General features: G+C 49.6%; 10 protein-coding genes across 10 annotated transcripts; 6 read left to right on the forward strand and 4 right to left on the reverse strand.

Annotated features, from left to right (window-relative positions):
• Window positions 1–306: 306 nt before the first annotated feature.
• Window positions 307–1,092, reverse strand: IAQ61_001616 (uncharacterized protein; the record flags this gene model as incomplete). The annotated part of the gene is made up of 2 exons (XM_003833473.2): window positions 307–390; window positions 682–1,092. Coding segments are annotated over 2 exons (495 nt in total), but the record flags the coding sequence as incomplete, so codon positions are not given.
• A 2,743-nt stretch (window positions 1,093–3,835) lies between these two features.
• IAQ61_001617 (uncharacterized protein) lies at window positions 3,836–5,773 on the reverse strand. Its single transcript, XM_003833475.2, has 2 exons — window positions 5,567–5,773; window positions 3,836–5,517 (listed from the first exon to the last, which is right to left on the reverse strand). Exons 1-2 carry the CDS (start codon window positions 5,663–5,665, stop codon window positions 3,973–3,975), a joined length of 1,644 nt encoding a protein of 547 aa, XP_003833523.1. The 5' UTR covers window positions 5,666–5,773; the 3' UTR covers window positions 3,836–3,972.
• A 1,010-nt stretch (window positions 5,774–6,783) lies between these two features.
• IAQ61_001618 (uncharacterized protein) lies at window positions 6,784–8,885 on the forward strand. The gene is made up of 4 exons (XM_003833476.2): window positions 6,784–7,131; window positions 7,186–7,228; window positions 7,277–8,256; window positions 8,311–8,885. Exons 1-4 carry the CDS (start codon window positions 6,844–6,846, stop codon window positions 8,698–8,700), a joined length of 1,701 nt encoding a protein of 566 aa, XP_003833524.1. The 5' UTR covers window positions 6,784–6,843; the 3' UTR covers window positions 8,701–8,885.
• A 248-nt stretch (window positions 8,886–9,133) lies between these two features.
• Window positions 9,134–10,570, forward strand: IAQ61_001619 (uncharacterized protein; the record flags this gene model as incomplete). The annotated part of the gene is made up of 1 exon (XM_003833477.1): window positions 9,134–10,570. One exon carries the CDS (start codon window positions 9,134–9,136, stop codon window positions 10,568–10,570), a length of 1,437 nt encoding a protein of 478 aa, XP_003833525.1.
• Window positions 10,571–10,639: 69 nt separating this feature from the next.
• On the reverse strand, window positions 10,640–12,937 carry IAQ61_001620 (uncharacterized protein; the record flags this gene model as incomplete). The annotated part of the gene is made up of 1 exon (XM_003833478.1): window positions 10,640–12,937. The coding sequence occupies one exon, from the start codon at window positions 12,935–12,937 to the stop codon at window positions 10,640–10,642; it is 2,298 nt and encodes a 765-aa protein (XP_003833526.1).
• Window positions 12,938–13,854: 917 nt separating this feature from the next.
• On the forward strand, window positions 13,855–17,261 carry IAQ61_001621 (uncharacterized protein). The gene is made up of 2 exons (XM_003833479.2): window positions 13,855–14,447; window positions 14,498–17,261. The coding sequence occupies exons 1-2, from the start codon at window positions 13,911–13,913 to the stop codon at window positions 16,424–16,426; spliced, it is 2,466 nt and encodes an 821-aa protein (XP_003833527.1). The 5' UTR covers window positions 13,855–13,910; the 3' UTR covers window positions 16,427–17,261.
• Window positions 17,262–17,632: 371 nt separating this feature from the next.
• Window positions 17,633–19,214, forward strand: IAQ61_001622 (uncharacterized protein; the record flags this gene model as incomplete). Its single annotated transcript, XM_003833480.1, has 5 exons — window positions 17,633–17,696; window positions 17,755–17,878; window positions 17,931–18,308; window positions 18,355–18,403; window positions 18,468–19,214. 5 exons carry the CDS (start codon window positions 17,633–17,635, stop codon window positions 19,212–19,214), a joined length of 1,362 nt encoding a protein of 453 aa, XP_003833528.1.
• Window positions 19,215–19,661: 447 nt separating this feature from the next.
• On the reverse strand, window positions 19,662–20,125 carry IAQ61_001623 (uncharacterized protein; the record flags this gene model as incomplete). Its single annotated transcript, XM_066095171.1, has 2 exons — window positions 19,662–19,875; window positions 19,968–20,125. Coding segments are annotated over 2 exons (372 nt in total), but the record flags the coding sequence as incomplete, so codon positions are not given.
• A 2,035-nt stretch (window positions 20,126–22,160) lies between these two features.
• On the forward strand, window positions 22,161–24,439 carry IAQ61_001624 (uncharacterized protein; the record flags this gene model as incomplete). The annotated part of the gene is made up of 3 exons (XM_066095172.1): window positions 22,161–22,816; window positions 22,864–23,583; window positions 23,635–24,439. 3 exons carry the CDS (start codon window positions 22,161–22,163, stop codon window positions 24,437–24,439), a joined length of 2,181 nt encoding a protein of 726 aa, XP_065954656.1.
• Window positions 24,440–25,967: 1,528 nt separating this feature from the next.
• IAQ61_001625 (uncharacterized protein) lies at window positions 25,968–27,591 on the forward strand (the record flags this gene model as incomplete). Its single annotated transcript, XM_066095173.1, has 3 exons — window positions 25,968–25,987; window positions 27,103–27,427; window positions 27,511–27,591. 3 exons carry the CDS (start codon window positions 25,968–25,970, stop codon window positions 27,589–27,591), a joined length of 426 nt encoding a protein of 141 aa, XP_065954657.1.
• Between the last annotated feature and the right edge of the window lie 135 nt (window positions 27,592–27,726).

A 27,726-nucleotide genomic window follows, 5' to 3' on the forward strand; every position in this document is an offset into this window, starting at 1 on the left:
ATCCGGTTAGTATTGGAAAGTTCCCGGTTCCAACCATGGCTTTTTTTGGAATCTGTGTTTAGGACGTGGTTCTGGGTCGAGTGCTTGAGTCACTGGTTTCTATAAATGTTATCATGTGATGGGTTGTGGGTTAATCTTTTGTTTTATGATTTGTGAAGGAGTCGATTGTGTATGCCGTACTCTATGCCATATTCCAACTCTATCGCATACTCTATCCCTCCATCCCATGCCTCCATGCCTTCAACTCCATCCCAAAAAAAAACACGTCCCAACACCACCTCAAAGTGCCAATGTCGCAGCAGCAAATCATCCAACCGAATATCCAAACCATTTCCATCCCACAATTTCCCCTGATGTCCCAGTGTCGTAGACGTGTTGCGAATTCGGAGGCTTGTGGTGTTGAGTTCCGCTATCTGGGTTTCCATTTCTTCTCCATTGCCCCCTTCCACCGCTAACATCCTCGAGTTTGGCATGTTGGTTGTCGGTGGGACTTTATATGTCGAATGTCCAGTGTTGCCATGCCATCCCTTCCCGCCTGCCGTCTCTAAACTTGACGTCGTGCTGTGACATTGACTGGGCCGAAGCGCAGCCACACAACTCATCCTCACCTTACTCACCAGATGGAAACTAACCAAAGTCCACAGAGCACAGCCTTCAAACAGAGCAAAGGAAAACACATACCTGCACCGTCGAACCACCCCCCAACCCATAATAATCCACAAACCCAGGCATCCTCCACACATCCATCCAGTCCATCCCTCCACACGCCATGCTCGTATTCCGCGCACACGGCACATTACACATTGTCGGATCATTCGGCCCCAAATCATACTGCAACTGAATGCCGCACGACCAGTACACGCCGCCCTCTGCAATCGTCGCATACTGAAACGCATCCCGCTGCATGATGTCGTTTTCGCAGCGCCCGCGCACCGTGGTCTGGTCAAAGGTGACGTTTGTCCACGGCCCCGTGTACCATGCTTTTTGGCGGTCGGGCGGGCCAAAGGGCGGGATGGGCGTGTTGTTTGTGGTGCTGACGTTGCGGCGGAAGCAGCCGAGGTATTGCATTTCGGTGTTTTCGCGATAGAGGGTCTGGGAGGGTTAGTTTGGTTAGTGGAGGGGTTAGGGGGGGATGGGTTTGGCTGTTGGAGGAAGTGAGATTGTGTCTTGTTGGGCGGAGGAAAGGATATGGACATGGAGTATGGAAATGACTATGAAAAGAAAAGCATATATGATGGAAAATGAAAAGAATCAAATGAATGAAATGAAAAAAATTCAAGGAAAACTATGCTACACTGCTACAGTTAGTAGGGAAAAGAAACGGGGTGGATCAGAAGGCCACCCCGTCGTTGGTGGTAGACATGGCAAAGGTAGATGAAAGGGACAACATATCGCATAAGCAAAGAGTCAGTCACACGACCAACCAGGTCTAGGGCCGCTGTTCAACTTTAAACCCTGAAATACCTCCTCCGCGGCACCATGATCCAGGAATGAAACACAACGGTTATTCGTCCGGAGGAATTCCACCGTACGGGGAACCCCGAGCGTCCCGCTACATCAATGCCTACAACCTTCAACATGGAAAACTAGAGGACAGTCCGACCTCCTGCAATCGCAAACTATCATCCCATCACCATCAATCAATCCCTCACCCACCCAGTCCACTCTCCTCGCTCTACTGCCCCAGCCCAAACACCACCAAATAAAATCAACCCCCCCGTTGTCACATACGGTACCTCCGTCACCATCTCACCCCGATTCCCAAAACACCTCAATCGCCCCAAAACCCATTGTGCAAGGGACAGTGAGCAGGGATTAGGGTTCCGCGGATGGAGCGGAAGTCTTGCTCCCTCGTGCATGGCTTTACTCTCGGGAATGGAAGTGGCTCCGCGGGAGTTATCCCAGGCGAGTACGCCTGCTCTTTCCCGCGCGTCTGGGTGAGCTTTTGTCCAATGTTAATTTGTGCTCGGGTTGCGGCCCGGAGCGGGTTGGGGTGGTGGAATGGTTTGTTAGGGGGACAAATGGTTTGAGGGTGTTGAGAGTGTTCATGTTGTCCCTTGCCTATGGCACTTCGTTCTTGCATGTTCTGTATGGAATACTACAGACGGCCTAGATCATCTACACGCCGTGAAATCTCCCGCATATGGAAAGGGACTCGCATTCTAGCCATGTATGCCAAGCTTGGGACACTGCATTCACTCCAGGCTTTGTCTATATATGTATCCCTCGGTAGCCGCAGGTGTATCGCTTGCTGTAGATTGTGGGAATGAGGATTGCTTTATTTCTGGATCTGAAGGGTCTGGTCCCACATCACCGTGCATCAGTGAGATCAGAGGGGATCTTGAGCAATAGGGCGCGTGTGTGTGGACAGATGAACGGTGCTGAAAAGCCTGGCAGACACGAGATCTTGCAGATACCGAAGAGCAGACATACAACGTCAACTACCGAGTATTCCAGCTGGATGAGCAGGCTTGTCATGATTAGCCAGTAGGGAAAGTGCAAAGCTTTCAGAACATGGAATACGCAAGATCAATGAATCCACTCCTACGTGGTATTAGTACACTTGCTCGTATTCGTCTCAGTCACAACCCTACAACCCTCTGCCTGATCCATCTAAAATCCCATCCACCGCTCCCACAACGGGAAGGCGAACTGAGTGTCTAGTTGATACGTACAACGTGGCACAGGATATAAAAGTACGTGCAATATTGCGGTATCGAGCATACAATCACTACGGTAAAAAATTGTTTACTGTAGAATGGTACGCTAGGGGTTTACTATATAGGTGTAAACTGACCTCGTGTATACCCGTAAATAGGTTTGAAGTGGTGGTTTACTTTATTATAGGTGGTTTAAATTAAGTATAAAAAGTAGTTTTATATCTATTATACGCTATAATACCTAACTAAGACTAAAAGGGGTAGAAAAGATTAGCTTTACGCTATACGCACATATGACATAATAATAAGTCATAATATTTTTACTAATAGGAGGTGGTGATAATAGAGGTGGTGATAGAGGTGGTGGAGGTAGTAGAGGTGGTGGAGGTAGTAGAGGTGGTGGAGGTAGTAGAGGTGGTGGAGGTAGTAGAGGTGGTGGAGGTGGTGATAGAGGTGGTAATAGAGGTGGTGATAGAGGTGGTGATAATAGAGGTGGTGGTAGAGGTAGTAGAGGTGGTGGATGTAGTGGAGGTAGTGGAGGTAGTGGAGGTAGTGGTGATAGAGGTGGTGATAGAGGTGGTGGAGGTAGTGGAGGTGGTGGAGGTAGTGGAGGTGGTGATAGAGGTGGTGATAGAGGTGGTAAAGAAGATTAAAGAAAGGAGGGGTAAAATACTTAAATAGTTAGTAGGAAACTAGTTATTACTAATACTAGTAGATTAATAGAAGTAGAAATAAAAGTAGTTTACTTTTATGGAATACATAGTATAATAAACCCTATTTAGGTTTACTTCTTCTACCTAAACCACTTCTTGGTCTACTTTAGATAAATATGGCTACTGTAAACCAGTTTTGTACTGTAGTGAATACAATCGCGCTATTCCCTACAGTTCCCCGCAGTTTTGGCCAAGAATTTGGTCGAGCTTGCGACTCCCATAATCCCCATCATGTCAAATGGCATACTTGTGCTTGGGCGGCTCGCTGTAGACTGAGGCTTTTTATCAAGCAGTGAATTCACGTTTGAATGCTGTGTGATGAGATTCGGCGGGGAAATCTTCTCAAGTATGTGTGGATAGGTGAATAGTGTACTTGGCGATTAGTAAAGTCAAGCATAAGCAACGGGGTTTGTGTGAAGGGGGTGAACAGACAGATGTAGTGTTTTTGATAGCAAAGGACATGGAGCAAAGGGATTTGTATTAAAATATAACGATTGGATATTTCCCAACGCATTCTCGAGATTTTCGAACATGAAGGCGTGTGACATACCCATCCTCCCCTCTTCCCAACACATCCCGCGCACATCCAACACTCCCATTCACCGAGCCTTCTTCTTACCTTTTCTCCGCCCAAACCTCCTATTGTATTCCGCCACGATATCCGCAGCACCAGCAAGATCCTCTTCCGGCAGCCAATCATGACTATCTTCATAGCCTTCCCATTTCACGAGGTAGTATTTCTTGCCGCCTTCGTAGAAGTGTTCGATGATGGATTCGACTGCGTATTCTTCTGCGTCGTCGTCATCGTTGGGGTCGTGGGTATGAGTGCCGGTGCTGGGGTTGGAATCCAAAGTGCAGTGTGATGGCTGAATGTGTATGGTCTCCTCGTTGTCGAGTTGATCGTCGGGATGCTGGGAACGAGATGGAGGTTGGTGGGGCGTTGTGTCGCCGTTGAGTGGTTCAGATTCGAATTCGGGAATGGAGGATTGGTTTCTGAACAGGAGATCCTGTGGCTGTGGACGCTCAGGTTCAGAGTCCGATTCGACGTCTGGGAGAGAAGACTCTCTGAAGAGTAATTGCTGGGTGTAGGGACCTTCAGGCTCAAATACAGATCCAGTGGGTGCTTTGAAATCAGGGGGATCAGACGTCGGACTTTCGGACACGTTTCTTCGTCTCTTGTGGCGATGATGAGGGTTGGTGACGCTGTCTGGTTGCGATTCGGGGATGGTGTGTTCGCTGGATTCGTATTCTTGCTGCAATTGCAGTGCAGCGCTGGACATGGAGCGTGTGTCGTAGTCGGTAAGGTCGACGTCGGACTCGGAGATGTGAGGGGTTGCGGAGACTTCGCGCCGTGCGTCTGAAGAAGAGGCCATGCTTCTGACGACGGGCGATACTGGCAAAGCACTGTTGGCAACGAATGCAGAGCGCACCAAGGTAGGCGAGGAGTGCGCTGTCACTTCAGCGGCTGATTCGTCCTCCGAGTCAGTCTCATCGACAACACGATCCTCTTCATGATGCAGCACACCTGTCGGCTCTTCATCCATATTATCTTCTCCCAGGGATCCATCACACGGCCGACTGCTGAGCGCTAGCTGACCCCTTGTCCGCCAGGAGCTACGAGACATTCCTCTCTTGCCTCTACTTCCTCGTGGCCTGCCTTTCTTGGGTGCGGTGTGTAGCGCCTCCATGCCCAGGGCGAGACCACTGAGTATCCTGCCCCCCCTCCCCCGCCCTCTGGTTTGGCCTGTCGCGGACCTGCGTGCATTCCGTTCCAGTCGTCGACGTGCGGCTTCTTCGGCCTCTACACGCGCCGCGATTGCCTCGGCCTCGGCTTCCATCCTGAATTGCTCATTCTCGAACCGTTCCAGCTCATGCGGCGACACGTAGTCTAATATGCAGCTCGGATCCACATGCTCGACCGTCGTCTTTGGCTGTGATGCGCCGCGAGACTGCTTCACGGTCTCAACAATGTAGATATTCTGGAGTGCATCGTCATCCGTCTGTCGGCGGTCCAGGATGCGCGACTTCACAAATGGGCGGGGACATTGGTCTGGTAGACGAGGGGTGACGATTGTGGGTTCTCTGCGGATGCGCCACAGTTGCTGGTAGACCTCAGGGCCAGGCACATACGACTCCCACTCCCACTGTCACGGTTGTTAGGGCAGCGGCATCCTGTGCGGTGAATGTGCATACAATTGTCGTCTTTCCTCTTCCGCGTCCGCGTCCACGGCCACGTCCGCGCCCAATGGCGCGGCTGCGCTCGAATGTGTCCTGCAAGCCTCTCAAGGACATTTTGGGAATGTGGCCATGCGGAATCCTGGCAGCACGATCGACTCTACTACTTGAAAGTACAAGCTTGGCGGGTTGAGGTTATTGCTACGCGTCATGGTGAATGTTTGTTCTGGGGTTCCGCCTTGGTTTGTCGCGAACTTCAAAGCGTTTGATTTCCTGCTCGCTTATGTAATCCGCTTTAATGATACTTGACCTGGCATTCCTCGCACGCTTCAGCTTGCTCCTTTTCACAACACGGTAGATGGAGAGTGTCAAAGATACCATGGAGATGAATCCAAGAGCCAGTTGCTATGCTACGCCCCGAATCATTTTAAATTAATTGCTTACATGAGCAGCTAGGAGCATGTCAGGTCCACAGCCTTATTCCCTGCTCGGGTACCTGGCGTGAAAAGCTTTGGTGAGGGGAAAGCAGAGTGACAGGCTTCAAACAGTACTTGAAAAGCCGTATTGCGGCCTGTGGGCAGCAATCAAGCCACTTAGTGTCACTCAACTGCCAAAGCTACCGAACTTCACACTAGGCACCCGAGCAGGGAATGAGATTGCATGGTCGGTGCTTCTAAGCTTCCACGATGAGATGATCAAAATGCTTAGTCTAACAGCTAGCATTCTACTAACCGCCAGCATCCTATGATCAGTGCTGTATCAAATCCCACGGCACCTGTACTTGTGTAGATCTTGTAAAGATGACAGACGACTCTGGAGTTGTTTCATCTAAAGCTGTATTAGCGAAAGTGCATACTGTGTAGTACTAACTGGGTTCCTAAAGACCTGGATTGAGCCTAGTTACGTTATCGGTAACTACTCCGCTCGATCGTTCACGTCAGTGACAGGACTCTATCTGGTCATTCTGCGTCATTCGATGGAGGTCCACTTGGCGGTGGACTGGTCTAACACTTTTATCAGTGTCCACATTGCTCCTACATCTGCTTGCAGTTGCATGTGAAACTGGACATCAACGTTAAACGTTTACTCGCTCATACTCGCTCACCCATGCACTTAAGACTTGCGCTAAGTCAGTGACTACTGCTTCGTCAGCGATTGATGGGAACGGCGTAGTCGCAAAAGTCCTACAACAAAACAAAACTTTCACGTCCCAAAGAACTTCGGAGTGCAGAGAGCTCTCCGCGGGCACAATCACCACAAGCTTGAGATTGTATCCATCAATCGTTGGAAACAGGATGGCAGAACCGACACTTGGCTGTCAAATAGCACCCAGCTACAACCAAGAGGCGTGGCCATGCAACACCGAATCGTCCGAAAGCGACTCAGATACTGAAGATGATTCCATATCAAACGTTGAGCCGGGCGGAAGTCAAGATGCAGCCGAGATGGAAAAGGCAGAGACTCATGCCGATACCGAACCCAATGCAATCGGCAAGACTTCAGTCACTCCACATAGGACGCGGACCAGGAATAGTCGAAATCAAGCTCAGCCAGATCCTGTCGGCTTTTGGCATTGGTCCATGGTAAGATACTAGCCTGAATATCCAACGAAACATAGAAAGCTCATCTATGAATAGGCTGGTGTCAGATTACACGTGCTCAAGTTGTGGTGTCGCACTAGTAAGCCAAAAATTCCGTGAATGTACGAGACTATATTCACTAGTCTAGATCTCATCCTTGCTGTCGCTATCATGGTATTCCTCTGTCTCTTCTGGGGTGCACTGTTCCGTCAGGACGAAAGGGTCAAGGTCCTCACCATTTGGGTTGTCGACTTCGATGGCCAAGCTCCTTATGATACCACCGCTCCATTTGTTGGACCGTTCGTTACGAACATGATCCAAGAAATTGTCGAAGAGGGCAACATGGTCCCCGGATACACCCTTGTCTCACCGCAGCAGTTCGACAACGATCCTCTAAAGGTGCGTGAGAGCGTCTACGGCTTCGATGCCTGGGCTTCTGTCGTCATAAATTCAAACGCCACAAGTCTGCTTGAAGTAGCGGTCCGCGAAGGAAACGCGAGCTATGATCCTCTGGGCGCCTGCCAGATCACGTTCAACTCGGCGCGCGATCAAACTACCACCTCTTCCTACATTGTTCCCAGCTTGACTGCGCTCCAGAAGCGCGTTATCCATGACTTTGGCCGAGCATGGATCACCCATCTCCTCCAGAATAACATCTCTGTCACCGACATGAACTTGGGGCTTGCGCCACAAGCCATTTCGCCAGGGATCCAGTTCACGGTTTACGACTTGCGCCCCTTTGGACCCCCCATTGCGACACCGGCAGTGAGCATTGGCTTAATCTACCTCATCATCATCAGCTTCTTTAGCTTCACTTTCTTCTTGCCGATACATATGAAGTTTCTCTCGCCAAAAGGGCATCCGCCACTACACTTTTACCAGCTCATCGTCTGGCGCTATGCCGCCACCGTCGCATCGTACTTTTTACTTTCGCTCATCTACTCTTTCGTCTCCCTCGCCTTCCTCATGCCCATGAATAATCAGCCTGCATCGCACGTCTGGCCGGCAGCAAATCCCAACGCCTACGGCAAGGGGACCTTCGCAGTGTACTGGATGGGTAATTGGATTGGTATGATAGCCTTCGGTCTCGCCAGTGAGAACATGGCTATGCTATTGGGAACGCCGTGGGTAGGTCATATGTGCACTTGAAAACAATCACCAGGCACAGCTAACAGAGACCAGACTGCCCTCTGGCTCATTTTCTGGGTCATTAGCAATGTCGCGACGGGGTTCTACGCACTCCCGCTCGCCCCTGGCTTCTATCGGTGGGGCTACGCGTTCCCCATGCACAACATTGTCGAGCTTACTCGCTCAACCCTCTTCGACCTTCATCCGCGTGCCGGTCTAAATTTTGGCATCCTCTTCGCCTGGGTTGCTGTGGATAGCATGCTGTTTCCGCTGTGCTGTTACTATATGCGGTGGAACACGGCCAGAGTGAAGAGGAACGCGGCCAAGGCTGAGGCCGAATGGCATGCAAAGATGGAAAAGCAAAGAGAGGACCCAAGTCTACTCGCTCGCGTAACGACTCGTGGGTCCAGAAAGAATGAGGATTCGCAAAGGCAGTGTGCTTGAGACCTGTGATTGCTGGCCTGGAGAAGTACCTAGGTAGATGTTGACGATGGGGGAGAGAAGCCGTGGTATTCTCGGCCCCCCATCGATAAACTTTTAAAAGGAACTGGGGAGCAAGAATGATCATGAGGCGGTGTCCCCTACAATTTATTATGGTTGATAGCAAGCGCCCTTTTGTTGGCGGAAAATACATGTAACCCTGCCGAATACGCGTTCGCGGCATAGATGTGATTGGCCCCCAGTCTGCAAAACATTCTGTCATGTGTATCCACCATGCGCGTTAACGGGTACCAGACCCTTCCCTTGCTTGGCAGGTTATTCCCGAGCTCACGCTTGATTACAAAGAAGGTTCTTTGCAACTGAAGAGTTGTAGGCATCTTTATGTCTCTAGACGTTTGCCCGTGGATTGACGTTTTGAAGCTTGCGAATTCCAGCCATGACCGCAAGTTCAGATGCCTCAGAGAAAGACGTCACGGTACCGGTAGACGTCACGGCAAACGCCACCAACAACGATGCTGAACGCGACCTCAGAGTTTGGCCCAGCGCCCATGATGAAGAGATTGTAGAACAGACTCTCAATGATCCCAATGGCAGGCCACAGGAAACCACCGAAAAGCCTGCTCTCTCCAGAATCCTGTCTCGCCGTTCTGCAGCCTCCATTGACCCAGGTCCCCCACCCGACGGCGGCATAGTAGCCTGGACACAAGTCCTCTGCACTCACCTTACCATCTTCAATACCTTTGGCTTCTTCACTTCCTTTGGCGTGTACCAGACATACTATCAAAACACGCTCAATATTGCGCCCTCGACAATCTCCTGGATCGGCTCGATGCAGGTATTTCTTCTCTTCGGAATCGGGACATTTACCGGTCGCGCTACAGATGCAGGTCTCTTCCGACCCTTGTACATTACCGGGGCTGTCTTCCAACTCGTCGGCATCTTCACCATGGCAGAGAGCACTAAGCTTTGGCAAGTCTTCCTCAGTCAGGGTCTCTGTCTCGGCATCGCGAATGGTCTCCAATTCTGTCCCTCCATGGCCCTCGTGTCCACCTACTTTGTCCGCCGGCGCGCCTTGTCAATGGGCTTCACAGCCCTGGGGTCTTGCACTGGTGGCGTTATCTTCCCCATCATCGTACAGCAGTGTCTCCCTCGTCTTGGCTTCCCCTGGACAATCCGCATCATCGGCTTCATCATGCTCGCTGCAAACCTCTTCACCATTGCCTTCTACCGCACCCGGCTGCCGCCCCGTAAAGCAGGCCCTATAGTCGACTGGGCGAGTTTCCGCGAACTGCCCTTTACCCTGTATGGCATCGCCATGTTCTTTTCCTTTTGGGGCTTGTACTTTGCCTTTTTTTACATTGGATCCTATGGCCGCAACGTCCTTGGCACAAGCTACCAGCAATCCATCAATCTCCTGCTCGTCCAGGTCTGCATGGGCTTCATCTTCCGCGTGCTGCCGTCTTACTACGCTGACAAAATCGGCGCCATGAACGTCCTCATCCCTTTCGCTTTTCTCTGCAGTATCATGATGTTTGCCTGGATCGGCATCCACAGCGTCGCCGCACTGTACGTGTTTGCCGTCTTCTATGGGAGTGGGAGTGCAGTCATTCAATCGCTCTGGCCTGCGTGCATTGGCAAGATGAACCAGACTCAGGATTTGAAAATGTCCGGGGTGAGAATGGGCATGTTGTTTACGGTTGTGAGTTTTTCGAGTTTTACGGGGCCGCCGCTTGCGGGCGCGCTGATTGAAAATAACGGTGGCGACTATACGCATGCGAATATTTGGGCGGGCACGAGTTTCTTCATGGGGGCGTGCTTGTTGGTTGCGACGAGGTGGAGCTTGGTGGGGTGGGATTGGAAGGCGAAGATTTGAGTGGCCGTGGTAGGTCACCTACGCGTATGTGGCAGGCAATGAGTGGAAGTGTACGAGTCGATTGTTGGCTTACTGGAAGCCTTCTACATGTATACTCAACGGAACTTGCCTTCTCCATCGTGCAAATTCCATGTTCATATCTGACACTGTGTTCTGTATCTCGCGTGAAATGTCCTCGTGCGCGCACACCGCGACCATTGTTCTCTCCGTACTGTTTGGTGGAACTGCTTCAGCCATTATAGCAGATAGATCAGGACGCACACCATACCACTGCGTAACAAAGTCCCCACTGGCTCCTTTAGTGCTCAATTTCCGCCGCTGGTGCTGGATCATCGCGCATTGACAGCCATCTTCCTTCTTCTCCTGTGCAGACTGAAACTGCTGCAGTGCTCCAGGCCGGGGCAGTGGCCGAAACGCATCGTCCGGTCCCTCCATCGCATACGCACGCGCAAAGCCACCCTCCCCGCCATCTACAAGCGTTCCATTCTCACTCGAACCGTCACTCTCAAAGCTCCATCGCTCATTTTCTTCAATCCCTGCGTCAAACGGGTCAATCCGCCTCAGAGCCGCAGCGTGCATATCCGCTTCTCGATCCCACTCGTCATAGATCTCCTCTGGATGTCTGATACGCAGGGGAAGTTTCCTCGCGCTCACGCTTGAGCTCCCCCTCCTCCTTCGACGCAGATGGGCAAATTGATCATACTGGCTTGGCTCGGACGCAAGCGCGGACTCAGGACACGTTATGTACAAGTCCAAACTCATTGCGATACCAGTTTCACAAAGGATTGCGGCATATCGACGCAGGAGCTTCAACACGGTATCTTCAAAATGCGGGTCCGTGTGGCGAATCACCCATATGAACCTGATACACTGTATCGCCGGGCGAGTTGTACCAGTAAAGCACAATTGCTCAAGATGATCCAGTATCGCAATCATAAACGATACTCCCGTTGACGTAGACACGAGTACGAGATTCCCATAGTTTTCCCACAGCGGCGCTTGGCCGTATGGGCCGTCAAGATATGCAATCAGTGGTGAAGGGGTTTCGCTTGCATTCGGACAAGGGCGTGTAAGCCATTCGGCGTGGTAATTTGCGAGGTGTTGTGTGAGTCCAGATTTGGCGCGAATCATAAGGAGCATCTCGCTTGTCTGTGCGGGCTCATTCGTCGGGGGAGGTCCCACGTGGTCCCCATGTTCGATGTCCTTCCTCGGGGGCAGTGGTGGTGGAGGAAGAGCAGAGCAATTCGCTGGTGTGAAGGGATGGGATTCGAATACCCCTAGCGCAGGTACATACAGTCTAATATGCTGTCCAGGTCTCCAGGTAAACGGAAGCTTCGCAATCCGTATGACGGTCGCCGTCTCCTTTGTCTGAGTTGGTAAACCGAGTATTGAAGATGACGGCGCTGTCATGTCTATCGCATATCCCGTGACGAGCATGCCACGCTCTGGCTTTCTTCCAAACCGTCCCAGCTTGCGTCGTAGCGGCTGAAAGGAAACATTATTGCGCACAGCATGATACAAAACTAGACACTTATCCAGGACCAGTATGCCACCTGCGATGAAGATTGGTGCGCGCGCATAACTGGGCACATGCTGCGCCGTTATCATCAAGAACCCAATTGTCGAAATCCAGTGATTAATATGGAATACCCGGTGACTCAATTTCCTCACTGGTAAAACACTTGTCACGACGATCCATAGTAGCGTAACATATGCGCCGACCCCATGACGCACGATGCCCATACCCTGCTCGTGTGAGAATAGGATGTCGCTTGCGGGTATCAGCGACTTCATGACACCAACATGTAGAGTCGCGGTGAGGAACAATGTGCGCCCGATCCACCGATGGATGTAATTGATGCGCTCGTAGGAAATACCTGTAACGAGGTTGAGAGGGCCACGCTTGGATGACAAAAGATAGACTAATGGGATCTGCGTGAGGGTAATCCATGCTGCGCGGAAAGCCAGACCTTCTGCGTAGAGTTGATAAAAGGAGGGCGCATCCAGAGTTGTGGTCAGCAGGATCGTAACAGCGAGGTATGAAATTAAAAGCACAAAGCCGCCAAAGGTAGGAGCTGGGACAATGCGTTGGATTACATGCGACAGCGGTTTGTTCATTATGCTTCCGAGCAATGCCAAAATCCGGCTTGAATTTTGGGAACCTCGTTCGTCAGACTCGAGTAATCGGTATTGGTGTTGATGCGGCCATGTTTGTTTCCAACGTTTTGACCATGTGCATAGAGCAAACATGAAGAGCACAAAGGCAATTGTAGCCCATGTGGCCCAGAGAATGCGTCGATTGGTGTCGCCGCCATGTTGGAGGTGGTCCTTGTAGCGGATGCTATCGAAGTCGTCATTCGCATCCATCACCGCGATGTTGTAGGTTATTCGCAACAAATTCGTGATCAAGGCATAGGTAGTATAGATCGGATGTGGCTGTAAGGTTGGTTTTGATTAAACGCATAAGATTGTTAAAGGTGACAGAAAGAAATTACTTTCAAAAAGAAATTCGATGATGTGAGCTATTCAAGGAGCGAGTCCATTCCAGACACATCGTTGGTCTGGACATTGTTGTGCGCGACACCTAAGGGCAGCTGAGACGCGTGGGTGTTGCATTTCGAGTTTGGGCCGAGGGCGGGTCGTCCCAGCGCGTCTGCGAAGGCATGCCAAATCACGCGTGATAGTCTGTTCTACGCACATTATGTGAGGCGCCAGGCCAGCCATGCTTAGCGCACAAGACCCGTCCAGAGTTGAGAGGTCGTATATCGCAGACAAGCCTACCTACAAGGCGTGGCGCCCAGTGATGATTTCACTGTCCAGACAAGAGGGGTTTCAGAATGCATGGCCACTACCGTAACATTCCGATGGCGTCAGCTGAGCGGAACTGCCGAGATGATTTGAGAAGTATATAGATAGGATTCCACGCGACTGGGGCTGCATCTGAGTCGATGCAATAATGGATGCTGACACCGAGTCGAGTTGACATTCGACTAGAAATACTGGCATCCAAGAGATGTTTACCAGTAGATGAATGAATCGGACCAGCTGACTCTAGAGTATCTGCTGTCAGGATTCATTCTGTATCAGCCAAATATATGAGAGGTACACGAGATACTTCATTGTAGGTCTGACGAGATTCGAGGGAAAATGGTAGCAACAGGCGACGCTGACGGCGAGGCGTCATGAACATTGGTCTGGTCTCTAGTTCTGGATGTCTTACGTAAGCCCGGCGGTGCAGCAAACCCGCATCGCACTGTTTATCTCCATCCCCATCTCCGCCTTGTCCGACCTTTACAGTCAACACCACAAAAATCCTCTGCGTCGCAAATCTTGACTCAACATGTCTGTCAGAGGCTCCGAATGGGTGGACGACGCATCGCACGAGGGATCCATTGAAGGTCATGATGGGCCGTCGGAGAAACGTGCCAATAAGAAGAGAAAGGTCTTGTCATGCTACGCCTGCCGTAGTCGCAAGATGAAGTGTGATCGAGTTTATCCAGTGTGTGGACGATGCGAGAAAACTGGAAGATCTGACCAGTGCGCATATGATCCTCGACTGCTAGAGGAATCAATGAACGGACACACTGAAGGCGACAATGGCCCGATCGTACTGAGTGATAACAGTGAGAACAGCGCGAAGAACCCAACGCATGGAGACGCAGCTGCTATGTCTCTGGAATGGAAGATGCGATCGCAAGAGAGACGTATTGAAAGTCTTGAACACAAACTCGCCGCTCAAGATCCCAACAATGAGCATCTGCGGCAAGAACATTTCAGCTCGGAAGTACCCAGCATCCCGGAAGAGATGGTCTTCAGAGGCAAAGGCTTCAAGACCTCCTTTCATGGAGCCACATCTATAATGAGTTCAATTACACGTGTGAGGTCGCTCAAATCTCAGTGCATTATCCCTGAGCTAACTGCAAACAGTACCGTCAGCTTCAATCGTTCACGCGTGAGGCTCTGACTGTCGACCACCCGATTAAGCATATCAAAACAGATTTCAAGACGTTCCGAGATCGCAAAAAGAGTTTTGCACACGGACAAAGGGGAAAGTTACATGGGACCGACGAGGAAGTGCTTGCTGCTCTTCCCCAGAGGAGTGTAATCGAAACGCAAGCCGTCATTTACTTCCAGACTTGGGAGACAAGCTATAAGATCTTACACCAGCCATCCTTCTGGGATGAGTATGGTCAGTTCTGGGAGCACTCACACACCAGCGAAAATTCGACGAGTTTTGCCGTAATCCTCCTCCTCATTGTCGCATCAACAAAATGCGTGAACCATAGGACCGACGTCTTTATTGCTGACACCACGGTGGATCGCCAAGCTGCCGCCGAACTCATCGATATTTGTGACGCATGGATTGCTCAGCAGCCACGCAAGCGACCGACGCTGACATTCTTCCAAGTACATTGCTTATCTCTGCTTGCCAAGCGGGCGAACTGTGTTAGAGTGAAGCAGGACTGGGTCAACTCGGGGGACCTTGTTCGTCTTGCTATCGCATCCGGAATGCATAGAGACCCTACTTTACTTGCTACAGGCAAGATTTCCGACTTGAACAAAGAAATGAAGAAACGACTTTGGGCCACTATTGCCGAGCTCGAACTACAATCTTCACTCGAAGCTGGTTTACAATCTTCTCTCACCAGTCTTTACATTGACACCCCAGCTCCGATGAACGTAGACGACGAGTCACTCTCTAGGGAGCCCCCTCAAATGCAATTGGAGCAATTCACATCCGTGTCTTATCTTGTAGCCTCCTACAAGTCGCTGCCACTTCGGATACAGCTGGCTCAATTACTCAACACGCCTACCAGCAATCTTCAATATTCTGATGTCCTGCACTATGATGCATGTATACACAAAGCCATTGCGTCACTTCCTAATTGGGAAGAGCGTCTTGCCCAGTTCGCATCGGCCCTTCTACGACTACAACTTTGGCAGTATCTAATAATGCTTCACAAACCGTATGCAAAGCTAGCGCCAAAAGATCCGCGCTATGTGTACTCTTTCACCACAATTATTGACACAGCAAGCTCCATTATAGGAATATACCAAGATATGGACCCTAGCAGAGTCTTGGCGCTCAATCATTTTCGTAATGATGTTCTCAGAGTTGGCATAACCATCTCTCAAGTGATATACGCGAACTGCAATCCGATTGAGGTCAAATCAGCAATGTCTTTGAGCCGAGATATACACCCCAAATTCGCTCATTCGGAGAGCCATTTCGCTGATATTCCAATCCACGAACGGAACGGCCAACTGAGTGTCCCGCTGACTCTTGCAGTTTTGCCGACAAAACCATCACTCTCTCGAACCTTGTGCCTCACAGCACTTGAACTACTCGAAAGCACAAGGGAAATTTTCGAGCACAAAGTCATGCGCCTTGGTACAGGATATATGGAGTTTTGGCTTTTGTCTGCAGCAATTGGCATGCTACCAGCACCACCATCTCCTTCTACATCGATTGCGTACGTCACACATGCGAAGGATGACATCCCAGCAAGGTGTAAGAGGACGCTTGATACGTTTACTGCTCTGGCGTTTCGTGTTTTGGCGCTTCAGAAGGATGGCCAAACGAATTTCTCATCAACATCAATGCCCAGCATCTCGCCGTCGGAGGCAAGGACACCGAATGCGGCGGCAGGTAACGTTGCCGATTCGAATGGGACGACTCAGCCCACAGACCCTTCGATTTATAATGGTGTACCCGATCTTGGCCTAGGTGTGGTTTCAGGAGATGCCTCGAAGGATCTTGGAGGCCCTTTTGATGTTCTGCAGGACATGCAAGTCGACATGAGCGGGTGGCCGTTTCCAGATTTCTGGGAATATGACTTAGGCGGAGATTACTGATGTACTTACGTGCAGATTTTGTGCTCAGTATACGGATGCGGGTGATGCGCAATATCAGCGGGTTAGAAGGCTAAAATGGTGAGGACCCCAGCTTGGTCATAGCCTCCTTGTAGGCCGTACTTGGCGACTACCCGCCATTGCTTCTTTCTACTACAGGGCATGATCTGTACTACTTCCTTCACTCTGTCTACCGAGAAGTTTTAATATATATTCAACCATATCGGGGGCGCTAAGCCAGACAGGAACAATTCCCCGAAATGAAAGCGGGGAACCCTTGCTACCCCACAAATAACCGACTGAATGCCATCCATTTGAGCCGACGTCTCCAACTCACTTGAGTGATATCAGTGTTGGTTTTCTGACAATTCCACAAGCACTTCCAAAATCGGTCGGCCTTGACTACACATACGCTCATCGTCGACCATTGGCATATCTAATAATAATCCCAACCAGACCTCATCACTAGTGGTGTGAACTCTGATACCAGACTACTATCTATCATGAATATGTTCACACCTCATCGCAGTCATCTAGCCGATGTTCTCTGCCAGAGAAGCATCGGTTGAGAAATCCCCCCGGCATTTTCACCACACCTACAGGGTCCCCGGCAAATAAACTTAGCTTGTAGAAGCTTCTTCTCACTGGCAGAGCTGATATGAATCATTTGAATACACCCTTGTCGCAACACCATTACAGAGAAGTCCAGGCAGTTTTGTATCCAATGATGTTATATCGGTCATCTCATATATCACTTACCAATTACCCAAGTCATCTACGCAGTCCTGTTGTGAATTGGCGTCTGATGTACCTGGGCCCATAAGCATTTGCATACCTGTCGACCTATAAACCTGTCGACCTATAACAGTGTCACAGGGACCATTTCACTATGTCAAAATTTATGACAGATCCCGGGCCGGCCTTGTGAAGGTATCATCCCGGACTTGGGATAGTGGCGGAGCTTATGGCGCCAGGAACATGCGCATGTGACATGATTGAGATCACAGAACTCCTTCTAGAACTCTATTTGTTTATATATCTGGGACGATTATATATTATAGTTCTACAGCCGTCATATTGAACTTGGACGCACTCAGGAGTATACTGAGCCACCGGATATTGCACCGGTATTGGTCGTCGCCAGCTATTTAAGATCATGACCCATCATGTAGTGGTTTTCAAATCACTCTTTACGTGTTCAAACACATCATGTATCGATCTCTGATATTCGCCACTTCCCTCCTTTCGCTGGCCAAGGGTCAGCTTGTGGGCAGTGAGTTTGATAGGGGAGAAGCAGCTGTAATGTAGCTAATATCTGGTGTGCCTGCAAGCTGAACAGACCGAGACCCACCCTGGCATGACCTGGCAGACCTGTACTGCAAAAGGGAGCTGCACCGCGAAGAATGGAAAGGTCGTGATTGATGCGAACTGGCGATGGCTACATGTGAAGGGCGGGTATGTTGACTGGCACCTTGATGCTATACTATTCATGTTGACGAGGCCACAGATATACGAATTGCTACACAGGCAATGAATGGAACGCAACTGCCTGTCCAGACAACAAGTCTTGCGCTACTAATTGCGCCATTGATGGTGCCGACTACAAGGCGACCTACGGCATTACTGCGAGCGGCAACTCCTTGGAACTGAAGTTCATCACCAAGGGCTCGTACTCTACTAACATCGGGTCTCGCACGTACTTGATGCAGGATGATTCGACGTACCAGCTCTTCAAGTTTACAGGAAGCCAGGAATTTACCTTTGACGTAGACTTGTCAAACTTGCCTTGTGGTCTCAATGGCGCGCTCTACTTTGTCTCGATGGACGCTGATGGTGGGCTCAAGAAGTACCCCACGAATAAGGCCGGAGCCAAATACGGCACAGGGTATGAGAAACTGGATATCCTTCGTACATTTTAGCTGACGATACAGATATTGCGATGCTCAGTGTCCCCGAGACTTGAAGTTCATCAACGGCGAGGTATGTACCACATTGGCGGGCAATCTTTACCACGGCACTTCAACGTACTGACGCTTCCTATTAGGGTAATGTAGAGGGCTGGCAGCCCTCTAAGAACGACCAGAACGCTGGTGTTGGCGGCCACGGCTCTTGTTGCGCAGAGATGGATATCTGGGAAGCGAACTCCGTCAGCACGGCGGTGACTCCCCATTCTTGCTCCACCATCGAGCAGTCCCGCTGCGACGGAGACGGATGTGGTGGGACATACTCCGCGGACCGTTATGCAGGTGTGTGCGATCCCGATGGCTGCGACTTCAACAGCTATCGAATGGGTGTCAAGGATTTCTACGGCAAGGGCAAGACTGTCGATACTTCGAAAAAGTTCACCGTCGTTACCCAATTCATTGGAAGCGGCGATGCCATGGAGATCAAGCGCTTCTACGTACAGAACGGCAAGACGATTCCACAGCCTGATTCCACCATTCCGGGCGTCACTGGCAACTCCATCACCACATTCTTCTGCGATGCGCAAAAGAAGGCTTTTGGGGACAAATATACTTTCAAGGACAAGGGTGGCATGGCTAATATGGCCAAGGCACTTGCCAATGGCATGGTGCTCGTCATGAGTCTGTGGGATGATCATTACTCTAACATGCTCTGGCTCGACTCAACCTACCCTACCGACAAGAACCCAGATACCGATGCAGGTAGTGGGCGTGGTGAATGCGCGATAACTTCAGGTGTGCCGGCTGATGTGGAAAGTCAACATCCGGATGCGTCTGTCATCTACTCGAACATCAAGTTTGGCCCGATCAACACGACATTCGGCTAGTTTGGTTGGAATAGTCTTGCTCTGTAGTTGACATGGTGATACGTAAATGGGAGAGGTCGCGGTGTACATAGTTCATAGCTAGAAATCGTCACTCTTTTACGTCTCAAGCATCATGCAACAGTGAACAACACACTAAATTAGCTTATGTAATATATCGATTTTGCACTGCCTGTATAGATGTATAATTACCAAATGTTGCTCCCTCCCCACTCTAGTTAGCCTATGCCCTGCAAGCACAGTCTTACGTCGCCCGCCATAGCATTGAATTCGAAAGCAGCGCATAATGTGCATTGTTTTTTAAGGTGAGAGCTGCGATTGAGTATGTGCACTCGACAAGTGTAAAAAGTGATTTCTCTTCCCTGACACTCACTGCAGCTACCGTATCTTGCTCAATTTTGAGCAACATTGACGCTGCCGCGAAAATTATCATATCACAGCTCTTGAGTTTCACCTTTTCAGGACCATTTGATCATTATTTCCACATAGCGAAGCAAAGTTTTGGAATAATAGCCACGTCTGTTTGCGCACAGCGGGCAGCTCGAAGTGTGAACAAGGAATTAATGGCTGCATTTGTGTGGCCACAGCAGTCAGCGGCGATGAAACAACCTCAGAACGACGACCTGAAGCTGTGGTAGGAGCTAATTTTTGATCAGCCAAAGGCCTGTGTCGACTAGAAATCTCAAGTTGGTAACAAGAACCAACTACGAAATTAACGCTGATTGCTTAACCACAACCGAAACCCAAGAAACGCACCACGGTGAAAGCCGCCCATATTTGTGCGTCTGAACGACAATAACCCTGACTGTCGTCGGTTGGCAGTACTCGAATTTACTGGCTGGCTCTGCTTTCGATCGAGGATTCGTGGCATTAGTGGGAAACTGCCACTGACCTTTGTAATTGAGCACGTTGCTCTCATGTCAATCATTGTAAGGACATATGAAGGACCAGGTAACGAGAGGCAACTAGCAAAGAAATACAGGTAGCATAATAGATGCAGTAGCGCAGTAACGGTAAGGTCAGGCCTGGTTCATCCCTAGTTAGTCTCGAGGGAGTACCCCCAGTGGTACCCTCCCTGGTGTTGGCTGAGATTATACATGCTGTACCAGCACCGACAGAGCAATTGGAATTCCTCGTAACATGCTGTGTTCAAGTTTGTGGCGCTAATTCTCAAAGTCTTTATTGTTATTGACTACATGCACAGAAGCAACCGGCCTCGCTCTTAAAGCTGCCTCGGCCGACTGCACCTTTTTCCTAACTTAATCCATCCTCCTGTGTCTGCACTGTGCGTAACATGATAATATGAGGTTTCAAGCAATGGGGAATCTGAAAAATTTAGTGTAGCACTACGGTACAAAACTGGTTTACAGTAGCTATATTTATCTAAAGTAGACTAAGAAGTGGTTTAGGTAGAAGAAGTAAACCTAAATAGGGTTTATTATACTATGTATTCCACAAAAGTAAACTACTTTTATTTCTACTTCTATTAATCTACTAGTATTACGTAGTAATACCTAGTTTCCTACTATTTAAGTATTTTACCCCTCCTTTCTTTAATCTTCTTCACCACCTCTATCACCACCTCTATCACCACCTCTACCACCACCTCTACCACCACCTCTACCACCACCTCTACCACCACCTCTACCACCACCTCTACCACCACCTCTACCACCACCTCTACCACCACCTCTACCACCACCTCTACCACCACCTCTACCCTCACCTCTACCACCACCTCTATCACCACCACCTCTATCACCACCACCTCTATTATCACCACCACCTCAATTATCACCACCTCCTATTAGTAAAAATATCATGACTTATTATTATGTCATATATGCGTATAGCATAAAGCTAATCTTTTCTACCCCTTTTAGTCTTAGTTAGGTATTATAGCGTATAATAGAAATAAAACTACTTTTTATACTTAATTTAAACCCCTACTATTAAAAGTAAACCACCACTTTAAACCTATTTACGGGTATACACAAGGTTAGTTTACACCTATATAGTAAACCCCTAGCGTACCATTCTACAGTAAACAATTTTTTACCGTAGTGTAGAAGTGTAGTGTCCTAATAATTCTACGATATGCGGTCGCATGTTTTGCTTGCATTGAGCGGGATACTTCTTTTTGCGCTTTTTGAGTGAAAGCCTTCGGTCAAATTTGCTTATGGAATAAGGGAAATGCATGCACCTTGTCATAGTTGTTGATGTCCACACATGTTCCCTTGTGTGCATAACCGCCACATGCGTACCTACCTGAACGGACTGAACCGTTATTGAAAATTTGGATTACGAAGAAAAAAAAAACTCTAATCCAGCTGTTGCATCCCTTGCGTGTCTCTGGTGCTGCTGCTGTACTGTTCCTTCTCCGAACGTTCTAGCGCAAGTTTGCAGTGATGTCTGAGTGAAGTTGGAGGAAGGTGTGGTCTGTGCACAAGCGTCAACGATTTGGTCGGACCGAGGCATGACCACAGAGTTGCTCCCGTGTCCTGTCTGTCTACATAACTTGGTGGTCCTTATTACAATCAGGTAAAGTGTGCCCTGATGAGAATATGTGCCAGCATCCTGTTGACCCTGAAATCTTCCCCCAATTTGAAGTCAATGGCTTCTTCCCTAGACCCTGAGATCTGCAGGACAACCGACGGCACAAAGTGACACGCAAGATACCGGTCCGGAATACAGCGCCATGAGAATTGTTTTAGTGATTCATGGTTCGGCATACGTGGTACTTAGTATTCACGCGTGTTCCTTATCCCGAGCATGTTACATGTAAATTAGATTATTTTACGGGTGTCTGGGCCGAATTCCGGAAGCCACCTTGACAAGCCAAGATTTCGCCAGGACAAGTTATATAATGCTTCCGACCTCCAAAAATGTTAGACAATACTTCGTAACATAGCTGTCGATTTCCAAGACATTTCAATCGACATATCAGCTATGGCACGCCAAGATCCTGCCCGCACCCTGTACGAGGAGCTCCCAGACGAGATTGGCGCTCCACAGCACCATGAGCAGCAAAATTTTGGGACGACACCGGTCAAGAAGAAATCGAGGGCAAGCCTTCTGCAAGATCACGATTGGAATCTGAAACGACTGGCCGAGGGTATGGTGCCACCTCGAAGCTTCGTCCTGCCAGCTCCATATCCACCTGCAGCAACACCGACTCCTCAAGCTGAGAAAGTGTACATCGACGAACTACGGACTGGAGGGCGTAGGAAAAACTCTGTATTATATGTCCGTACTATGACCGAGCCCTATGTCTATTCTTCGACTGTCACAGTCATTGAAGATGAGCGTGGAAGTACAGCCCGTCTGACGGTATGCAATCTCGACGACACGGCGCATGATCCAATCTTATTGGCTGGGTCGATCCTGGCTATTGCGCAGCCTTGCTGGAGTCTAGCACCAGGCGAAGGACATCATATCCGCGTCGATCAGCCGTCTGACCTGGTCGTGCTCGATCCCAGTTCTGAGAGTGTGCCTAAGCTGTGGAGGTGCGGTGTTGCAAACACTGAGACCAAAGATGCATGTGCTCTGAAAAGAGATGGAGATGCTATGTTTTTGAAAAAGAAGTTCCGCAAAGCGCTCAAACTGTATGTCATCAGTCCTCTTGATGACTAGACATGCTGAGGACAAGCAGTTACGGCGAAGCCTTAGGGCTATCGGAGCTACATAAAGATTTGAAGCTGCAGGTTGATCTGCTGCGCAAACGCTGTGGCGTTAATCTTGTCCTGCTGCGAATTGACGACGCAGCGCAGGATCTTTCGCGCGCCATCTTGACCAACGCGAAAGCTACCAACCCTGACTCTGCCATGATTCACAACGATATCACCCTTATATGCCAGCCACTGTACCAAAAAGACTCGCAATCCCTCCCCGACTGGTTCCACAGCCTTCCTCGACCGCTCAAAGAACTTGCTGCCAGAATTAGAATGGACCTTGGAGAATATCAAGAAAGCACTGCATACGATTTCCGGGGCTTGTTATCTAGCGTTGGGCCCCTGTCGCTACATGTTGATGCAGCAAGCTATATTGGTGATACAGAGATTAAGGACACAAAGCACCATGGCCGTGGCCTTTTTGCATCACGGAGTTTCAAGACGGGTGATCTGATTATAGCAGAGAAGGCATTCGCGTTGCCTGGCTACATCTTCAACGATAGAAGCAGTGACTGCGCTTTGTACAGTATTGGTGACGGTACGGCATCAGATCGAGCGGGTGCTTTGTTGTTCAAGGAGCTGGTGCAAAAGTTGCTGCACAACCCGAGTCAGCGCAAGCGCTTCTTTGACATGGATGACGGAGGATATTGGCAAAAGCACGGTTGGGCGGTCCATGATAACCAACCGGAGCCTGTGGATGTGTAAGAAACCCGTCATTCCTTATATTCGATGGCTGACTTGAGGTGCTGCAGGTTTCGCATCGAACACATTCGTCGTCGCAACTGCTTCGCCGTCCCTCTACGCTCGCTCGATCTCCTCTCAGCGCCTTCCATAGTTCGTAATGGTGTCTGGATTCATTCGTCATATATGAACCATTCTTGCCTGCCCAATAGCGTCCGAAGCTTCATAGGCGACATGCTCTTTCTCCGCGCCGCCCGTGACATTGAGCAAGACGAGGAAATCACAACCCAGTACCTTGCCCCCGAGCTGGAATACGAGACACGCCAGCAGAAGTTTGAGACTACCTGGGGATTTAGATGCAACTGTACATTGTGTACTTTTGACCAATCAGTGGGCCAGGCCAAAGAAAAACAGAGAATGGAAATCTTTGAGGAGCTGAGGATAACGGCAATGAGGCTGGGAGATAAGCCTACTACTACGGCACTCAAGAAGTTCACGAAGCGATTGAGAGATCTCGAAGCCCTGTACGATGACAAAGTCTACGCAGGACTTCCACGCTTGTGTCTTGTACATCCTACAATATTTCTTACGGAAGCCTGGAGGACACTGAAGAGCACGGACAAGACGATCGAGTCAGCAAGGAAGCTACTCAGCCATTTTGGCATAACCACACGGGTCGAGGGCGAGCACTTCAGTGTGGTGAAGAACTTGGGATTGGTCAATGTCGAAGTTGTCAGGGCGCTGAAATATATGGGGGAGGGCTATACGCTACAAGGAATGGACAAACTGGCTCAGGAGACTGTGGAAGTCGCAAGGATATGGTTTCGAGTCATCACTGGGTCAGATGTTGGAGTAGAAGATTTTATGAAGGCCTGATTATTTACATGTACGGAGTGGAGTTCACATGTCACTCATATCCATTACAGTCTTAGGGATAGTCTTTTTCGTCAGTGGTAGGAAGCCTGTTACAGGCTGGACTACAACTGCTGATGGGTAGACCACAAATCACTGCGCAATTTATGGACCCACGAGGAGCAAAAAGTGACAGTTCAATGTATTATAATATAGCGAGAGGCGTTTCTGCGGCGTCTGAGACAGGTACTTCGTTCCCATACTGGGTGCTGGAGTGTCCACTCCTTCCCCCCATCCCCTCCTTTGGTGCAATCATTTGTAGGTGCCCGAAGGCCATGTCGACAGGGTGCCACTGAACGTGCGGCCTCGCAGGTGAGGTCGTTGGCTGGTGCTGTCCTTGGTGATTGATGCGGATCTGTGTGACATCAGTCCAGTACTGTTGTTTTGATCAGAAGAGCTGATCATTAACCATTACTTACCCTGTCCACAGTCTCTTCCTCGTCACGACTCCCAGACAAATATGGCCTTCAGGCTCCGGCCCGCGCCTCCCATTGATCTTTACGCTGACTGACAGCCAGCTGGTCTTTAGTGATAGTGTGTATGGCATTGGTATTATGAGGAGGATGATGAAGCTTATTGGTGTTGGATGTTGGGTATTGGTGGTTTTGGAAGGCCAAAAAGCTCTGATTATCCGTATTGGTGTTGGTGAGCTGAGACTCAACACGCAGGGCTAGAGCTGTCTGAGTACATTTCTCTGCCAAGGAGGTGATCACAGCTATGAGATTCACGAATGAGATGAGATGAAGCCTTGGAAAGGACTCACTGGCATTGCTAGATATCGCTTCACCGGTTCACCCTGAAACCACTTTGCGCTTTGAGCAAGCCCATTCGAAAATCTGTGAGCAGGACGACAGCGGTAGATTGACCGCATGCTACCTAGTAGGCCTGAAGACAGTGCAATGAGAGTAAGAATACTACACATCTCTTCTGCCTTCATTCACGATATGGAATGCCGAAAGCACTTGGTGTGGCAATAAATCGATCCTCCACAGCAAATTGGCACGCGCAAAGCACGGTTCACACACAGCGGACACCTTGATCAGGAAAGCAAGCACTACAAAAATAAGAAAAGTCTATAGAAAATGCATCTCCCATTGTTTGAGTAGCGCCCCAGCCAATGATATGCTGGAGCTTGCTAGGCAATGGGTTCATCTACGACCGCCATCATGAAGGGGGATGCTCCCACTCACAGAGTGCAATACTCCATATGTGGCCGTACGGTCGCCTGAAGAAAAGAAAAGAGGGTTGGGGCGGGGGATAGGGACTCTACTTATGTGCTATTGGCACAGACCAGGCGTCGCTGGATCAACCTGCACGTGACGAGCAGAGTGATCTGATGTGCGGTGCGACTGCCTAATGTAGGGAGTCTGGTAGGAATCTTGAGCGACAACAGGCTTAGCACAGGATCATATTCAATTGAGGCAGGCGCGGCGCTGACATAGGGACTGCGTTCGAAAAGAGCAGCCGAGGTGTCACGGATTGACTTGCCAACATGGCTGTCACTGAGGACTTGTGAGTGAGTAGATGACCTATCGATACCCTAACTTCACGAACGATATGATCATCCTCGGATTTGTGCAAATTGAGATAGGAGATAGTAGGTGTGTATCCACATTCGCCACTGTCGGCGTCCCATCGCACAGATTCAAAGCTCCTTTCAACTGGTCCAACCTCGCAAGTCGGCAGTGAGACGGCACCGGACGATCCTTGAAAGATAAGCCTCAGAACAGCAATGAAGGCATTGAGGGAGAGATGAGAAGTGACATTTGACAAAGCTGAAGTGATTGGTGGGCTGGACAAATGATATATTGGGAGCGCCTACGGGTTGTGATCGTGGGCATACAATATACAGTCCCTTCGCAGATACCTGCTCATAGACGCAGTAACAGCACAATCAAATGTATCAATCACTTGGAATTGACCCGCTGCAAAGCTCAGGATGTGGGAGGGTCGTCACTTCAACACCCAAACAACAAATTTGCGCGAGTGCTTTTGGGGACTCGAGTACCCCACCAAGTCTCGATCACAAACGTGCAAAACCCAGCATGAACACCATGTTAGAAGGGTAAGGATCTCACTTGTAGACTGTACATGATCACCACGCAAAGAGAAGCAAGACAGGAGACAAAGCTATGGAAGAAAATTCTGTAGGTCCAGATCAAGCCATGGTTAGCAATCAGAGCTCCATGATATCAGATCCAGACCCTTTAATGACCGTGACAATGGAGGCCAGACTAGCTATAGGCTAGGCTGTCGCCATTGTCTGAAGAAAGAAAAGAGAAAGGAAAGTTGGGGGAGGGAGGGTTTATATGTTGACCAGACGGCCTCGCGTAGCGTGCTCACGTGATTAAGTCCGAGCTTTTAATATTGGCAGCACTATGCCGCTTTTGCTACCATGATAGACTAATTGTTAGGGTGAATCTCTCTTGAATTTGGTAGGAGTGGACGTGGAGCTAGCCTGACTGGGCGTCAACATAACATCCGTCCTGCCTCACCTTCTAGCCTTGGATCATAATCTTATTCTCGAATACCGTACAGACACACCAAGCTCATCATCATCTATTTGACACCCAAAAGCCTTGAAGAACACACGTCATAATCACCAGAATACCTCACTATGCCAGCAGCCACCTGGTGGCCCCGCTGGCTGATTTCGCCGACCATCAGCCCAGGATTACCTCACGCCGCCACCTGATCGTACTACACCGGGCTGAGAACCACCTCGTTGAGACGGAGGATTTGTACCAGCTCGTGAACAAGACACAGACGGCTAATCTGTCAGAGGCAGACAACGCATTTCTCGTCGACAAGGCCATCCGGGTGCAACTGGCCACCACTGAGCTCAACAAGCATGTGGCCGCTCACCCGAAGACCAAGTTCACGCTACGTCTAAAGCTCCTCAAGCAGCAATTCAAAAAACTCGAGTGGATTTGCAGGATGGAGGACGGGGCGGTCTGTACGGCATGACTTCGTCAGCGCAGAGGTAAGAGCAAAGTCACAACTTCCGCTCCAAGATCTTGACTAACCAAAAGTAGTGGCTACCAATGTGCGGGCTTTATAAAGTAGACGATAGTGGTGAAGATAATCAATCGGACGGTCTGGATGACTACATGTAATAATAACACTATATACTGTAAGGGCAAGAAGAAAGATGGCATGTGGCAACGATGAAATCGCCCTTTCCCAAGCCTTATGTGCAATTTGATGGTAACACGCGCTTGTACACGTAATTTCCACATGATTTACGACTG

This window comes from Plenodomus lingam (assembly GCF_022343315.1).
Source record: "Plenodomus lingam strain CAN1 chromosome Unknown contig_13, whole genome shotgun sequence".
Lineage (NCBI taxonomy): Eukaryota > Fungi > Ascomycota > Dothideomycetes > Pleosporales > Leptosphaeriaceae > Plenodomus > Plenodomus lingam.

What these genes read in the sequence shown, in the direction of transcription:
- IAQ61_001617 (XM_003833475.2), bottom strand. Translation starts at nt 5,665, where the DNA reads ATGTCCTTGAGAGGCTTGCAGGACACATTCGAGCGCAGCCGCGCCATT. An exon ending in GAAGAGGAAAGACGACAATT is followed by an intron (nt 5,518 to 5,566) that starts GTATGCACATTC and finishes CAACCGTGACAG; the next exon opens with TGGGAGTGGGAGTCGTATGT.
- IAQ61_001618 (XM_003833476.2), top strand. Translation starts at nt 6,844, where the DNA reads ATGGCAGAACCGACACTTGGCTGTCAAATAGCACCCAGCTACAACCAA. An exon ending in GCTTTTGGCATTGGTCCATG is followed by an intron (nt 7,132 to 7,185) that starts GTAAGATACTAG and finishes ATCTATGAATAG; the next exon opens with GCTGGTGTCAGATTACACGT. An exon ending in TGCTATTGGGAACGCCGTGG is followed by an intron (nt 8,257 to 8,310) that starts GTAGGTCATATG and finishes AACAGAGACCAG; the next exon opens with ACTGCCCTCTGGCTCATTTT.
- IAQ61_001621 (XM_003833479.2), top strand. Translation starts at nt 13,911, where the DNA reads ATGTCTGTCAGAGGCTCCGAATGGGTGGACGACGCATCGCACGAGGGA. An exon ending in TAATGAGTTCAATTACACGT is followed by an intron (nt 14,448 to 14,497) that starts GTGAGGTCGCTC and finishes AACTGCAAACAG; the next exon opens with TACCGTCAGCTTCAATCGTT.